At 45.6% G+C, this 17829-nt stretch overlaps 1 protein-coding gene across 1 annotated transcript in view; it reads left to right on the forward strand.

Annotated features, from left to right (window-relative positions):
• Positions 1–17206, forward strand: part of LOC128343956 (uncharacterized) — a 30514-nt gene extending 13308 nt beyond the window's left edge. Inside the window, exons 2-4 of the mRNA XM_053293395.1 lie at positions 4666–5067; positions 14296–14399; positions 16892–17206. Coding sequence (XP_053149370.1) covers positions 4666–5067; positions 14296–14399; positions 16892–16975 — 590 coding nt within the window. The 3' untranslated portion in view covers positions 16976–17206. The remainder of the gene's footprint in view (positions 1–4665; positions 5068–14295; positions 14400–16891) is intronic.
• Positions 17207–17829: the final 623 nt, after the last annotated feature.

A 17829-nucleotide genomic window follows, 5' to 3' on the forward strand; every position in this document is an offset into this window, starting at 1 on the left:
CCCACAATACAAATAAACCAACAACAATAAAACAATAAACCACTAACTACTATCTCCAGCCTTCCACAACACCACTTGAGTGCTCTCTCATTGAGGAAAATAGCTATAAAGCTCCTCAGACAGCAACACATCAAAAAACCAAAGGCAGCAGAGAGGGGGGAAAAGTTGTTATAAACAATGGGGGGGGGAGATCACTCCATTCAGCGTTGGTAGTTAAAAATAGATTTAAATAGATTTAAAAGGCAGGAGCAACCCACACAGCGTCTTCTGCTCAGCGTGCCAAACCGGAAGTTAAGTTCTGCCTAATGATGGCAGGACATAAGGTAAATTGTAGAACACATTATGGAGTTGAGAGGAGAATGACAGGGCTGCCCCTGTTTTCCATAGATGTCTGTTTTTGATCATGTGCACAGTACCATCCTACGGGCTAGTAAGTTAATATATTTTGGAGCTACAGTGATTATGGCTGCTAGCCTGGCGGCTATTGGCCACCTCCAGCCTCGTAGGCAAGATGCTTCTAAATATCAGCTGCAGGGGATCAACAGCAGGAGAGAAGGCATACCCTCCCCTCTTGCCTGTGGGCTTCTCAGAGGCATCTGGTGGGCTACTGTGTGAAAGTGGATGTTGCACTGGATGGGCCTTGGGCCTCATCCAACACGGCTGTTCTTATGGAAATGGCAGCAGGACTGTCTCTGTGCAGACTGGCATAATACATTTCCCCACAAGTTCCGTGTATCTGAAGTTAGTTGGGAGTGATCACATGGAAGGCATACACATGTCTCAAGTGGCCTTGAGTAGAGCTAGAATGTATAAAGGGGTCCTATAACACATTTGTTGGCTGGGGAGAGGAGGCAGCTCCACATTGTATGCACCCAGTACCTGCACAAAGGAGGCTGGACATGCCAAGGATTTGTAGCCACACTGTTTCTTTTGTATTGTCTCTTGCCACCTGAGCTCTCTGGGTTTGCACCTATCTTTCTTCCTTCTAACCTGGCTCATTATGCTCACAGCTGTCCCCTGGGGAGGGGGGGTTTCATCTGGTGGGGGGAGTGTGCCTCCCAGGGAAACAGAGAGCCAGCAACCTCTCCCCCCCCCCAGACAGTCTCCAATCTATCTTCCTTTGCAGGATAACACCTCCTTCCACCTCTCCAGAGGTTGCTGCCTGGTCCATCTTAAGGGCAGGAGGGGTTTGGCCCCACCTCCTAACTCTACAGGGGCCAAGTATGTATAGGTATACTTGAGGGAATGACCCTCAAGGACTACTTTTCCCGCCTCCCATAGCTTCCCTTGGGCCAATTCAGATGATACTTTCAACACATGATAAGATTTCTCTACAAATGATCACCCAAATAGTGCTCAAAACAGAAAATTGTGTAGCTGAAACAAAATGTCCCTGTTTTGGATACAAAACGTTTTGTTGTGTCGGCTGTTTCGGAACTCCATTTTGCAGTCGCGAAAAGTCTTTCTCCTTCAGTCTCCATTTTGAGTTTTGACATCTGTTTGAATTTCCAGCCCTTCCAGCCCGCAGATTGGCCAGCGAAAGCATGGGCTGATCTGCTGGCAATTGCCTCCTTATTCCTTTTAAGCAAATTTAAGGGTAAATTTTACCCTCATTGGCCAGTGGGGCAGTGTGCACACTGCGTGGGGCAGTTGTGAATTTCATTGTTGTTGTTTCACACTGTTGTGTGTAGATCAATTGCATTTCTGGGGAGGGGGATGTGGATGTGCATGACCTTTAGAAATCTGCCTGGTTCTTTGCAAAGCTACAAAGGGTGGGTGCATGCTGCCACCCAGACTCCAAAGGAATTGGGGAAAGGGCTGATCTTTAAAAGAATTTCTGAAGTTTACATGTCTTTGGGGCAGATTTGGGGCAGAAAGGTGGCCTGAGGGGCAAAATAGTGGGTTGGTTGGCAGTGCCCCAAGGGGTGCCTGCCACAACCCAGATTCCAAAGGAATAGGGCAAAGGGCTGATTTCTTAGGAATTGTTGAAGTTTACAAGTCTTTAAGGTGTCCCCCCCGGAAGAATGGAGGTTACGGGAGACCATAACTCCACCTGGGGGGCACTGGGGGGCCGGGAGTGAGTGGTAGTGTAGTGCACATATGGTGCCAACCACCCCAATGGGTTGCTAACCCATGTGGTGCTGGGTTCTGTTGTTTCTGAGGTGTCCTGAGTGTAGATTCTCTGGTAGCATATGAGATTTTCAATGACAAACCATGAATCCACTCTCATATGCTTACCAGAGAATCTACACTCAAAACACTTCAGAAACAACAGACCCCAGTACTCCATGGGTTAGCAACCCATGGGGGTTGTTAGCACCCTATGTGCTCTGCACCACCACTTGCTCTTGGCCACCCCAATGCCCCCCCAAGTGCAGTTATGGGGCTGCTGAAACCTCCATCATTCCCTATGGAGGAAGAACTTTAAAGACACGTAAACTCCATTAAATCTTTAAAAATCACCCCTCTGCCCAATTCCTTTGAAATAATTCTGGCAGCTTCCTTGCCCCTACTGGGCACTACCACACACCCTTCTATGCTCTGGGCCACCCCCTTTTCCCCAACATGAAGCTATACTTTTGCTGAAACCTCCATTATTCCCTATGGGAAAAATCTTAAACTTCAGAAATTCACCAAAAATCAGCCCTTTGTCCAATTCCTCTGAAATTTGGGTGGTAGCTTCCACCCATTGGGCACTACCACCCCCACCCACTAGTTTTTCCCTGGGGCCATTTTTTGAAATCCAAAACATTTTGGATTCAGATTTTGCAATTTCGAATAAAGAACAAAATTGGGGTGTTTCAGATTGGCTGATTTTGAACAAAGAACAAAATGGGGAGCTTTTGGATTCAGGCCAAAAAGAAAAAACAAAAAACAAACAAAGCGCACAACCCTAGTCCTGGATAGCATTGTTCATTCTACCCACATTGGTCTATTTTTCTGAATTTGTTTTCCAAGTGGGTATAAAAAACCCCACAGATACAGGTATACAAATAATGTTTTTTAAAGTATCATCAGAACTGCCCCCTTGTGGTCAGTTGTTGCCACTCTTCCATGAAGAGCAGGGCTAACTGGTCCAATGCAAGATAATGTCACATACCACAAAGTGTTCCCTCTAACAGGAAATCCCAGATGTTTTTGACTACAACTCCCATAATCCCCAAGCAAAAGCCATTGCAGCTGGGGATTCTGGGAGTTGTAGTCAACAACATCTAGAAACCTCTGTTAGAGGGAACAGAGGTACCACATCCTTTTCCTAAGTATATGGTGGGGGGTGTTTGCTCTCAAATGACGAACAGAAGTTAAAAGTAAACCTGATAAAAGCCATTTGGTGTATCTTTTAGGTAAGAGTCCTTGTTTTTGCTGAGAGCAGCACTTGATTTGCACTCTGGGCATGGCCTCCACTTAGGCCCTCCTAGACAAAACAATTAAGTCAGCTATACCTGCCTTTTGTTTTGAAACAGGAGGAGGGAAAGAGAGTGAAACCCTTTAAATAAGTCCTGGAACAGTGTGTCAGAGCAGAAGGGAAAAGATGCTATTGCTGCAGATATGGCCTTTTGGAACTATAAACCTCTTCATTAAGCTATGCACCTTGACATTATGCCAATGCTTGATTTTTGATTTTTGTTAATTGACAAATAAAGAGACATTAGACGAGAAATGAATCCCATTTCTTTTTTACTATTCTTGGATTAGACTTGCCTAATACCACAGGCATTCATTTTATTGGAGAATAGAGCTTAAAGTGGAAGAAAGCATATTTTCCCAACAGGCATTGATCTTTCCTACACAAAAATGTCCCATATGTGTCCATGTGTCAAACTTCAGACACTCGTGGGAAATGCCCATAAGTAAAGGTTTTCATGTACTATTGTTCAATGGGGCAGAGTGGCTTTCTTCCATAGGGCATTTTGGCTGGTAATTTGTACTAATCGTAGCTGGATTGGGCTGTGTGATTTTGCTAAGGTCATGCAGTGAGTCTATGAATGAGATAGAATTTGTATACCAGATCTAATAACATACTCTTTACAGAATTACTGCTTCATTCATAAACTTAAGGGAAGGAAACATCTACATATGTTCATTGCTTATATGCCCACTTTGTTCTTTTAGGGATGTCAACAAAGCAGAAATAATGGAATGGCAGCAAATAATATATAAATTGTTTGATAAATGTATTAAACCTGTATCCCATAATGCCCCTCAATAATGAAAGCTTAATTAATTGAGGAAAGAAGATCATCAGAATATGAACTATTTTAACATTTCTGCATCAAAGTAACCTATCAAAATAATTTCCTCAAGCTACCAAAGTAAAACTTTGCCAGAAGCCTAGCATGTACTTCTTGTGAAAATTCCAAGATTTCAGTCAACATTAGAAATTATAAAGAAATAATGTTTTGCACATGTATATAAGCAGCCAATTATATATCCATGAGAAATAAATTACATATACAGCATGGACTCCTGTTCAATAATATACCCATTTGTTTTTAAAAGGTCAGCTCTTTAAATAGTTTAAAAATTAACAAAATGGAGACAGGTTTCCATGGTGAGATAATATTAAAACATAAAATGTGTCTTGATTAAACTGTACATTTTCTGCTTTCCTGTGGACAGTTATATTCTGCCAGTGCATACATTGACCTTCCCTTATTATTACAGGTCCATCAGCAGCAGCATCCATTTCCACACCCCACAATGCAGTCTATGCTACTACCAACCAGACAGCTCTACTGTCCTTCTTCTTTCAACCTAGGATCCCTAACTGGGAATTTATCAGCATCAAATGGGAATTTATCAGTATCAATGAGAGTGTCCCTATCTTGGTTTACCTGTTAGACAGTTGTGTTGGATACTCCCAGATATGGTGGGAGAGGGAATGCAACAGTGACAAAGAAGTGGCTGAACGATATCAACAGCGGGCAGATATTTTGAAGAATGGCACCTTGATGATTCAACATGTGGGGACTCAGGATTCAGGGAAGTACCAGGCAATAGTACGAACCTATGGTAAAAAAGACTATGCAACAGTCAATCTTATAGTGATAGAAGACAGCAGATCCAGTGAGTACAAAAATGGTTTGGGCTCTATATACTTGGGAGATTGTCTTCTTCCCCTGCATTTTGATATGAGTTCTATGGCTGCATATCTATCTATATGCACATTGACTTGGGCAGAGGTTATGCATAGACTCATGCATAGGCTAGGTTATAAAACTGAGAATGTCCTCTTGTCAGTCCTCTTCTCAGTTATATATAAATGCTAACCGCTCCATACACAAAGGCTGTATTGGTTGCTTGGATGTGTGAATGGATTTGTGGCCAAATTGATTCAATTGGAATCTAGGTGATTTGAATGATTTGACCTAGAATCAAATCACTCTTTATGATGCTCACCAGATTCAAGGTTGAATTGAATCACCCTCTATTCAAGCTCAAATTGATTTTGTGATTCCAACCACCATTTTGTTGCCAGCTATCTCCATTTTCTCCCCTCAGAGCTTCTGCCATCACTGCCAGGGGTGAACATTTTAGGAATTTTTATGTGTGGATGCTCAGTTCTGAAATGACTTCTTCATAGAAAAGAATGACTTCTTCTTCCCTACGAAGAAGGGAAGACTTATTCTTCCCTAAGAAGAAGTTATTTCACAACCAAGAATCCACACTGTATGGATTTTTGACCAGCTGTCCACTGTTTGTGGACTCTTGGTTGTGAAATAACTTCCTCATAAGTATTCCCTATGAAGAAGTCATTTCACAACTGAGAATCCACAACACATAAAAATTCCTAAAAATTCACCCCTTTGCCCAATTCCTTTGGAGGTTGGATAGCAGTTGGCACAAATGGGGCCCTGCCACCCAACCCACTTCAGTCACCCCTAGCCCTTACAAATTAGGCCAAATCAATAAGAATTCAAATATAATCCAATCAAATTTGAATAGAATCGACCCAGATTTGAGGGCAGCAGATTCAAGCTCAATTCAGGCTGATTCAATTCAAGCATTCAGGCGTATCTCCCTGCCACCCCATTCCCTTGTTGGAACGGAAGTAAGCGGAAGTACCCAGCGTGCGTGCCCACGTCGGGCATGTGAGTGCGCACATTGAGCTAGCTCACATGTTGAGTGTGTGCACGACAGGCATGTGCACTTTCCCAACGTGCGCACATGTGCTGGGTAGTTGCACTTCCAGTCCAACGAGGGGACAGGATGGCAGGAAGGTCTGCTGCCACCCCACTGGACCGGTTTACAATGGAGCGCCTGCAGCAGGAAAGCGGTGGGAGAGGTAAGTGCACCCTCCCCCACCCTTAAAGCCATCTCCCTGTCTTCGTACCGGGGAACTGCCAGTCATTCAAACTGGTTTGGTGGTACATACAAGGCCTCCAAACCAGTTCTGTACACATCCCTAACAGTGGCAGTAGCGGTGATGCGGCTCCTCAGAATTGCTCGGACCAGGCCTGGCACTTCAGTGTGGCGCACTTTTACCTTTGTTCATGTGCAGAGGCTAGAACCAGGCTGCGCTGGAGTACTGAGCACATTCCGGACAATTCAGAGTAGCCGTGTTGCCGCCATTGTACCACAACTCATACAAGTGCCCTCTTGCTGCCCCATTATGGTCTTTTTAAAGGTAGGCAATCCCCGCCCCCTTTATAGTGTTATGACTCTTACCAGAGCTGGAGGAGGGGGGAGTTCACTGGGGTGAATCCTTGACTGCAAGAGATTCAAGTAGGACAAGTCACTCTTTCCATATATAATTCCTGTGGGAGATTAAAGTGGCAAAAACTCCCTAGAAGGGCTGAGCAGTCCTAGGCCTTCAAAGGTGTGTGACTAAGACAGACCCAAAATAAAGAGTAGCACATTTCACCAACAAGGGTTTATAATTACAGTAAAGGAAAAACAAGAATATGCAATAAGAACAATTGTCTCTTCAAAAGCAGATTGTAAGAGAGAGGGGGGGGTTCCATTAACCAGGCAACTCAGATTTCAAGCAAAACATTAAAGAAAAACAAGTTCCCTCACATGTCTAACTGAACTAGTCCTAACTTGTTACACACAGGCTGCAGCCTTCCCATTTCCCCAGCAGCTCTCAGCAAGCTGCTTCCTCAGGGTACTCCAAGGACAGAACGAACCAACAGAACAAAGCTTTCTCCTCTCCAGTAGGTGGCTGTGTGTGAAGTTCCCACCCAGTCTTCTGGACTGGTCCTTCCATTTTGAATTTCCTGGGCTTTTAAAGCCTACTTTCCAGAAGGCTTATGAGATCATCCAGTATTCCTTGTGTCTGTCTGTCCACCTCCCCTATCAAATTCACAATGGCTAGACCAATAGGAACCAAATTAGGTACAGTTATAGGGACACATAGGGACACCTCGATGGTGTAGTTTGTGATGATGTCACCCAAACTCAAGATGGCAGACATGTAAACATCTGAGGTGCAAGTGATCTAACTTGTGAACCGCCTAACCAATTTGATCCACATTTTCTACAGATGTAGGGACACATATGTATGGCTCAATGGCATAGTTTGTGATGATGTCATCCACCCAGATTCAAGATGGTAGACACATAAACATTGAGGTGTAGGTGGGAACTGATTTGGACCAAATTTGGTACAGTTATAGGGACACCTCAAACACATAGTTTGTGATGATGTCATCCACCTCAATTTAAGATGGCGGATGCATGAATATTTGAAGTACAAGTGGGCTAACTTGTGAACTGCATAACTAATCTGTATCAAATTTAGTCGTAGAGATAGTGGAAGGCAGATTAGTTCTTACTAGAACAACATGCTCCTTATTAGGAAAAGCCCATTATCCCAGCAGTTGCTCTAAGGCAGTGAGGCCTAGTTCTCCCCCAAATCCTTCCCATCACTACAGATTGTAGTGATGAATCCAGATTGAATCCTCACTGGATTCCTCGTTACAAGCATGCCCCCTCCAACCACCAAGCAGTTCCGAACCGGTTCAGCCCAGTTTGACACTCGGCCGAACCATTTCGACTTGGCTTGCAGACTGGCGAGCCAATTCAAATTCGGATGTATTCAATCTGAAGCACTGAGATCAGTTTGAGCACACCCCTAGTCTCTTGATCACAGACAAGCATTCATGGTGCATGAGGAAGTTGCCACAAATTACAGGAAGTAAAAACCCACTATTTTTTCCCAGCAGTGGCAGCTGGTATCCTTCCAAAGAGACAGTACTCAAAATTCCATGCCCAGTTACTATTGCTTTTATTCTTACATACATTTATATAAATTTAATAAGACAGCTAATCATCTAAGCACTATACAATTAACTGGCTACGATTTCTATAATCAGCTGATACCCTATTATACCTCAAGATCTCTCCATCTTTCACATCCTTGATTCCATCAGTCATTCAAAAAACAAAGAAAATGTACAATACCTCACCCAGGGACAGCTCACCCATGAAATTTGGCCAAACACCTGCTTAGGGCACAAAGTTGGTGACCAGCACCCCTCATGGCCCATTTGGGTGCCCTTCTGGCCACAGTGGGCAGGAGGGTGGGAGGGCGATGGGGCGTGCTCACCTGTCCTCCTTGCCACCGCTGCTACACACCGCTTTGTGGTGGCAAGGAGAGTGGGCAGGTGGGTGGGTTATGTGGAACACCCACCACAGCCACCACTGCGAAAGTGGTGAGTAGAGGTAGCAGCAGCAGTGGCGAGGGCAGGCAAGCGGGAGGGTGTTCCACATCACCCACCCTCCCTGCCACTGCTACATGGTGTCAGCAAGGAGAGCAAACTCACGCTCCCTGTTGCCTGTCACTCTCCTGCCCACTGTGGCCAGGCCAGCAGGCAACAGGGGTTGTGAGGCCAGCCATGCAGGCTTTGCCTGGGGCACCCCTGAGCCTTGAGCTGGCCTTGGCTTCGCCACACATTTTTGTTGATGCCTATAATACAGAACTTGGTTTGTCATCTCGATACATTTGTTATTTTATTTAACATATTTGTATACTGTCCACTATCAAAGTCTCTAATGTGCCCACTACCAGTCTTGAATACACATTTGAGGTGTATTTCTATGCCTGTAGTGTTCTTTGTCTATATGTGTATGTTGAAAGATTCTATATACACAGAATATAGAGAGCTGAAGTGGGTGGGTGAGAGAGACCTGGAACTGAAATTTTTTCTAAGTGCAATTAGAAAGAGAAAAAAAGGGAAATGAAATTTAAAGTGCAATTTAAAGGTTCCTCCCAAGGAGAAATGGAAGTTCAAAGAAAGGGTCACACAACCCTCAGGGAGATATTTTCATGATGCACAATGGGCTTCAAAGTGCAAGAGAGATGGAGAGAGATCGACGAAAATCACTCCTCCCTGTATAGCACCACTGCAGCATCAGAGCACCAGCACTGTGTTAGTCTGTATGGCAGCCTCTGAGTGATATCACGGCCAATACAGGCCATGTTTCCTTAATACTTCAATCCACACTTGGCATCAGCAAGTGGCAGCCTCAGAAGTATGATGAGACTTAAGCACCCTATCAGGGTCCACCGCTGATGCCTGTTCTGACCTCCCCTTTATTCTGGTGCTCCTCTGAATTGTGGAAGCTTTTTAAAAAACGGATGCACAATTGGCTACAATCTTGATTTCCCCACAATACCTCAGAATGAGTACTGCTAGGAAAAAAGAGGGGGAGGCAGGCAGGTATCACCATGATAAGAAGCCATTGCTGCCATTTCAGAAACTGAGAGGCACTCCTGTAGGAGTTGGTCTGCTAGTGGGTGATCTTTGGAGGGGCCCCTTCAAGCCTGGGCCCCATTCTGCACTAATTAAAATCTACAGCCTAATTTCCCCTTACTCCCATGTAGGCAAGATTAGTTACAGTACTTCTCTCCTCCTCCATGTTGAAGCAAGCACTAACACAATTTAAGCTGCAGTCTTTCTTGGACTAACTCCACTGAAACCAATAGAATTTCCTTCTATTTCAAGTAAATAAATCTAGAATACCTCTCCTAAAATGGAAAAATAGTTATTATTGCCTTCTTGGTTTTCACCAAATTGAAAGAAACAGAATTTAGGGAGAAGGCTTGGTGGTGTTCCCAACTCTCCCCCCACTCTGCAACCTTCTGTTGAAACAAATAAGGAGGAAATTGATTAAAACAAGGAAAACCACACAGAGAATGTGCCTGTGCTGGGGTTTGGGTCCCCTCCCCTTTTCATTTTTGTGGGGCGGGGAGGAGAGAGTGCTTCTTGTACTGCTCCCTCTGTCCTCTCCTACTTGGCGTGACTTCATTGAGGAAGAAGAGAAACATGTGGCTGAAAGTGGGAGAAATGCATGGGGGTTCCCACATGTTCCATTGAATGAAAGTGCAAGGGAGGGAAGTGACTTCCCTCTTGAAAAAGGAGATCTCTCGAAAAAGAGTCATAGCTCAAGACAAAACCAAAACAGAGAAAGAGACACAGGCCACCTTCACACAGAACACTGAACCGGAGGCAAATGACACAGAGGTTCGATTCTGTGGTAGTCCGAATGTTTGAAACAGTGGTTTTGTAAGCAAGAGTGACATACGGTTTCCCTCCCCAAACCACAAATTGAACCTACAGTTTGTAATGAGTTTCACTGTGCGAACCTCAGATTTCCCAGCTGATTGGACTGGAAACTCAGATTTGAGCATTGCACGAACCTCTGATTTGGCATCCAAATTGTGCTGCCATTGCTACCTGGGTTTTGTGCTGTGCCTGCTCTGGAAACCATAGAGAGGACGGCTCAGATCAGCCCAGAAATGTGTCAGCTCTATGCCTGTCATGCTTTTTGCTGGCTACCTCCTGAGATCTGTGTCCACCCCCCTGCCATCTCCTTTTTCCTCCCACTGCTTCCTGGCAACAGGGGCACCACATCTTTCCAGTTATAGCATTTATAGAGATAGGAACACATTGGCAGATGCCCACATGCAGCTTCATGCCTCAGGATCATGTTGCTTTGTGGCATGAAAGGAATTCCAGGTGGGGACACTGTCAGTAGGGGAGGATCTCCAGTGACTCATTACACATGGTACATTGTGGAAAGCAGACCTGGGTCCCTTGCTGCAGAAGTCATGGAGACTCAAGAGACTAAGTCTTTTTTGCCCCCTGTCCTGTGTGCCCCCATCTTTACAGCAAGGGCACCCTAGATGATGTTCTCAAGTGTGTTGTCCACTTCCAACACCCATGCCCCTCACACCACAAACTGAGCTCTGCTATGTGCCCCACGACTATGGCACACCAGATTTGTCAAATGTGCCACCTGGCCAGTGAGCAGCTGGTGCCTGGCCTCAATATGTGATGTTGCCTTGATGTGGGGGACCAGCATTATGTGCCCCTGCACCCGGGCTGCCCCATGGTGCATTTTTCGGGGAGTACATAGGCGTGGAAAACTTGGGGAAGCTTTCTGCCATTTCCATTTGGTGGGCAAGTCAGGATTTTGAAAAGGGCAAGGGACCAGTGTTCCCTCTAACAGGAATTCCCAGATGTTGTCAACTACAACTCGCATAATCCCCAAGCAGAGGCTATTGCAGCTGGGGATTCTGGGAGTTGTAGTCAACAACATCTGGGAATCCCTGTTAGAGGGAACACTGCAAGGGAGTGCCTTCTCTTTCTAGACTGCCACCAGTGCTGCAGATGCTCTGCGTACGGGTGTCCAGGTACCAGGGCAGATTTGGGAGGAGGGGATGCTTAAGCTGTGGTGGACGTGGAGGCTTCAATTTGCCCTGGGGCATCCTGCAAGCAACACTTCCATGACATCACCCTCACAATGGCTAAAAGTTTACTTATTATCACCTAGTGCTGAGGATAGTATGGGATGAGGAGGTTGGTGCGAGCCCAAATCCAGGTGTTGGTTCTGAAAAAGGTCAGATCTGTGCTGCCCACATGTCTCCTTGAGTTCCCCTGGGAAGCTTGCCTAGCCAGACTGGTCAGTCCCAAGAGACTCTGTCAGCAGTCGCATGAATCTGTCAGCACTGTCCATACTAGGTGTCCTTGGTGCTTTCTCCTGCCCTGCAGCTGCTTGTGAGAACAAAGCCTTCAAAAAGGCTTTCCTGGACATTGCACAGCTGATATTTCTAGAAAGGCCATGAGGGCAGGTCTCTGCACCAGGCCCATTGTGCGTGTACAAGGTGCCTGCCTGACCACACTCCCCATGCAATGTGGGCCAAGCATGTGCATGACAAATGCCCACACCCATCCACCTTCTCCCTCACATGAAGACAAGAGGTTGGATTTCCATGCCGTGCTCCTACAACACCCTTGTTGGGAAATAGGCACTTCCAGAAGTGTGTTGTTTGCCCATGTCTATGCCACCTGCCCTTTAACTAAGAACGTAAGCATGGCCGTGCTGGATCAGGCTCAAAGCCATCCAGGATCCTTTTTCACACAGTGACCCACCAGAGAGGAGGGCTGGTCTTATGGCAGCAAGCATGACTTGTCCCCTTAGCTAAGCAGGGTCTGCCCTGGTTGCATCTGAAAGGGAGACTAGAAGTGTGAACACTGTAAGATATTCCCCCTTAGGGGATGGAGCTGCTCTGGGAAAAGCAGAAGGTTCCAAGCTCCCTCCCTGGCTTCTCCAAGATAGGGCTGAGAGAGATTTTTGCCTGCAACCTTGGAGAAGCTGCTGCCAACTCTGTGTAGACAATACGGAGCTAGATGGACCAATGGTCTGACTCAGTATATGGCAACTTCCTATGTTCCTCTGGGAAGCCCACAGGCAAGAGCTGAGAGCATGCCCTCTCTCCTACTGTTGCTCCCCTGCAACTAGTATTTAGATGCATCTTGCATCTGAGGCTGGAAGTGGCCTATAGCTCTCAGACTATAGCCACTGATAGACCTGTCCTCCATGAATTTTTCTAAACCCCTTTTAAAGCCATCCAGATTTCTGGAAGTCACCACATCCTGTGGCAGAGAATTCCACACTGTGAATATGTGTTGTATGAAGAAGTACTTCCTTTTGTCGGTCCTAAATTTCTGGGCAATCAGTTTCATCAGATGACCCCTGATCCTAGTGTTATGAGATGGGCAGAAAACCTCTCTCTCTCCCCCTCTCCACACCATGCATGGTTTTATAGACCTCTAGTGTCTGCAGCAGGTGTTGATCTTTGCTTCTTATCCCATGCTTGCATTGTACTGCAGAATTACCTCAGGGGCCTGGGGTGGGGAGAAATCTGGCTTTGGATGGGGCAGGGGACAGCTGCTTTGTGCAGCATTTTGGGAAATAAGGTTGGGGAGTGTGAAATGGGTGGTTTCAGAAATCACAGTTGCAGTGGGAGGCGGGGGTCCTGATTCCCCTTTGATCTCTTCCCTTGACAAGAGATCCTTTCCCCCCTTCCAAATCTTAAGCACTATGGGTTATTTGTTGAGTGGAAAAGATGCCAGCAGCTGTGGATGTGATTACAAGGTGCATTCACCTTGGGAGCCAGCGTGGTGTAGTGGTTAGAGTGCTGGACTAGGACTGGGGAGACCCGAGTTCAAATCCCCATTCAGCCATGAAACTAGCTGGGTGACTCTGGGCCAGTCACTTCTCTCTCAGCCTAACCTACTTCACAGGGTTGTTGTGAAAATGAAACTCGAGTAGGTCATACACCGCTCTGGGCTCCTTGGAGGAAGAGCGGGATATAAATGTAAAAATAAATAAATGAATGAATGAATGAATCAGTCTGAACAGTAAAAATGGGAAGGGAAGGGCCCAATCTTCTCTTCAGGGGCAGGGAGCGCAAGTCCCTTCCTTCCCAACTGGAGAGGAAAGACCCTTCCTTCCCAGCCTGGAGATCTGGCAAGAAAAGAACATACTCGGTCTCTCCATTTGTAACTAATGCCCTTACCCAGACAGAGCAATGGAAATTATGGTCCAGTCCATCAGAAAATATTACCCATCGGAAAAGCTTCCCACAGTGTTGAAACTGATTGCCGTGAGATTTAGGACCAACAAAAGGAAATACTTTTGCACACAGTGCATAATTAATCTGCCACAGGATGTGGTGTTGGCCACTAACTTGGGTGGTTTTAAAAGGGGTTTATACAAATTCATAGAAGATAGGTTTTGAACTCTGAAAAGTATTTATGCTTTTGCACAAGCCCACACTTCAGAAAGTGTGGAGGCTAGAACCTGGCTAGTGCTGTGTGGACAATGATGTTAAGAGTGCCCATTCCTTAGGATGTCAGCCTAAGAGTGGAATTTATTTTCAAATAAATTTAAAAAGTTTTGTATCAATTTCAATTAGAGCATCAGACATTGGTTTTTCTTTTTAACAAAAACAAGAAATGGTACATTTTGCTTTTCAGTTCTTCAGTTTTAAAATGTCTTTAGTTGCAGCACCTTCACTAACCTTGGGAAGACTGGAGACCGAAAGCATCATTCGAGTGATCTTGGCCTGCCTGGTCCTCTGCTGCCTAGGGCTGGTGGTAGGACAGGTAAGTGTTGCATGGTGAAATGCATTATTTAGAAAAAGAACACAAGAGGTTGTTGGTTAACTGTTTTAGCTTTGGAAATAGCACCGCAGCTCAAACACAGGAGGTGGGTATCAGCCAGAGCCCTGGTCTGATCAGCTGTTAAATATGGGAGAAACATGCAGACAATGGCATACAGCCCAGAATAATGGATGGACATATAATTAAGAGAAACAGTGGTCGATTTAAAAACTACAATTCTAGGTATTGCCCTATGTGATGCTTTAGAAAAATGCAAGCAACATCTCCTTGGTTCCTGTAGTCTTCATGTCAGATTTATCCCTCAGATATAAAAGCCGCCCTCTTAGCTCAGACCAAAGGTTTAATTCAGGGCTGCACAACTTTGGCCTTCCAGCTGTTCTTAAACTACAACTCCCATAATCTCTGGCCACAGTGGTCAAGAGTTAAGGGTGGTGGGAGTTGGAGGAGGGCCAAAGCTGTGCAACTTTGGTCGATTTCAGCATCTTGCCTCACATAGTGGCTAATCAAATGCCTCCTAGGAGCCAACAAGTAGGAGCTGAAGACAATAGTCCTCTCCCTCTGCTCTCCTTCCACCACCACTCAGCAATGAGTCATCAATGGTGTACTAACTGAGCATGCAGGTTCTATATAGCCATTATGCCTAAAAGCCTCCTATCCTGCATAGACCTATCCTGCATGAATTCCATAAAACTGTAGCAGGTAGCATACACAGAGTTCTGTGACTCATGTTCCTTGAACATGAGTCACAGGGGTGCTACTGAGGGGCCCCCAGGAGCATCTCGCTGCTCCCCATTCCTCCCTCCACACAGGGGTGTAGCTATAATTGAGCAGATGGGTTCAAAGAACCCGGGGCACCCACCTCCTGAGAGCCCCCCACCTCACCTCTCCCTATTTATTGATTATCTCCCTTACTCTTAGGGGCCGCCAAGGAGAGGGGCAAACACAGGTCCCCTCTCCCCTAGCTTTGTGCCTGCTTCCACACTCCCCTTACTTGTCACGGTGGCTCCTGCTGCTGCTGCCTCCCATCACTCCCTGCTCCTCCTAACTCCCCCCACCCTCTCGCCACCTCCTGCGGTGGCTTCTGCCATTCCCAGGGCTCCTGCAGCAGGAGCCGCCTGCCACTCCTCCCTCCTCCCCCTTCCCCCCACACCACAGCGGCTCCTGTTGGCCACTGCTGCCAATCACTTGCCATTTGGCTTGGGTGCTGCTAGGAAGGAGTGAGGCCTTGCTCCCAGCATCCCCTGAGGCAGATGGTGGGCACTGCTGAGAACATGGTGGCAGCCTACATCCGGTGCGGACTGAGGAAGGCATGCACCTCCACTAGGAGGGGGTGCTGTGTATTACTGGGCCTGGGCCATGTCCCACTGGGGGAAGGCCAAGTGGGGCTCAACACAGACCCCTCTGCCATAGCTACTCCACAGGGCATTGTTTTAGTCCTCTCAGTGCTGTGTGGCCAGACCAGAGTAACCCACAAAAGAGCACTGTAACAAAAGTCATGATGATCTGCAGATCCAACACGTGGGCAAAGCACAGATTAACTGTGTGGTTGTGAGGTCTACACTATGTTATGATTGATTGATGGATTGATGGATTGGATTTCTATGCTGCCTTTCAGTCTGAAGGCTTTGCAAGATGGCTTACAAAAATGATCATATACCAACCGCTCTCCCCTCAAAATAAAAGCTTGCTAACTTGGCAAAGAGGCACCTTTTAATATGGTGACTCTCTTTATTAAGCACGGGGAGAGTAACTGGCCCTATCCACCCCCAGCACAGTACCTCCAGTGACTGTTGCTGGTGTCTATCTTAGGTTTCTTTTTAGATTGTGAGCCCTTTGGGGACAGGGATCCATCTTATGTATGTATGTATGTATGTATATATGTATGTTTGTATGTATTATTTCTCTGAGTAAACTGTTCTGAGCCATTTTTGGAAGGGTGGTATAGAAATCGAATCAATAATAATAACAAACAACAACAACAACAACAACAGTAGAAAGAAGAGCGGAGGTGGTGGTGGGGATTTTAATCCACAGCAGATAAAAATGTTAATGGAACAAAATACCAGACAACATTCTAGGGAAGGCCAATTTAAAGCAATTCTTCAAAAGCCAAAAGCAAGTTTTGACAGATCTCTTAAAGCCTGCCAGTAGTCGCACCGTTGCCCTCATGTAGCCATTCTTGACTCATATATTCCTCTGCTGCCACCTGCCCCTTTCCTGTCATCACAACGACCCATTATCAGTCCCCAGCTTTTCCTTCCAGTGCCATCTTGTGCTCTTGCTCATCTCAGAGAGATGAGTTGTGAACTATGTGAGCAAGAGAAAGCATCTCAGTTCTCTGCTGCACAGCACTTAGCAAACTGTTGCGGCCAAATAAGCATCATTGATTAAAGAGATCTGTATTGACACTTGCACAGCTTGAGGGCCAAATGTGTGACTGACTGACCATTTCTACCTTTCTCCCCGCCCCACAGCATATTTATACTTTGGAAGCAAGTATAACCCAGGAGAGGAAGACAGTGGGCCAGCCTGGGAAATCCAATCTTTACTGGAGTTAACATGTTATGACTGATCCATCAATTCCTATCATCGATCATGAGCAGGCATTGGAAATTAAGAAATGCCCACCATGCCTCTGGGTGACTTCTGCTCATCAGACTACTATTCAAGACTACTGAATGACAGCCCTCATCCAGTCAATCAATGATCTGAAACTGGATCTGGAAGGAATTTGCTGGGTATTATGTGCTGAACATGGCATACAAATGGGGTTTCACCTCAGACTGCATAGCGATTATACATGTATGCTTATACATGTTAACCCCTGCTAAGCAAACTGAGCAAAGAGACACTTTTTAAAGTGCTGATTCTCTTATATTTAGCAGTAGGAGAGCAACTGGCCCTATCCATCCCTAGCATAGCATCATTCCAGTGGCTGTTGCTGGTATCTATCTTGTGTTTCTTTTTAGATTGTGAGCCATTTGGGGACAGGGGACCATGTTTATGTATTATTCATTTTTATATGTAAACCACTTTGAGGACTTTGGCTGAAGAGCGGTATATAAATATCTGTAGTAGTATATAAATATCCATAGTAGGACATGTACACTCTTGGGCATGCTCACACTTACACAGGCAACATCTTTTCATGGTGTTGGGCTGTTTATCTTGCAAACTCAAAGAGTTTCCTATAGTAGGTGGCATTTGTATACCGATTCCAATACACTTGATTGCTGTGCCTCTTGGGTTAGATCTGTTCCTTTGCTACTTTTTAGTTAATTGATTGCATGTTCTCCCACAAGATGTGGTGATGGCTTTGAAATGGGATTTTAAATATAAATAAAAGCTGAACCAAAAAAAAAAAAAAAAAGACAGCATGTCAAGACAACGTATAACTTGTCTAGAACCAAAA

The sequence above is a fragment of the Hemicordylus capensis genome, chromosome 2 (assembly GCF_027244095.1).
Source record: "Hemicordylus capensis ecotype Gifberg chromosome 2, rHemCap1.1.pri, whole genome shotgun sequence".
NCBI classification, from domain to species: domain Eukaryota; kingdom Metazoa; phylum Chordata; class Lepidosauria; order Squamata; family Cordylidae; genus Hemicordylus; species Hemicordylus capensis.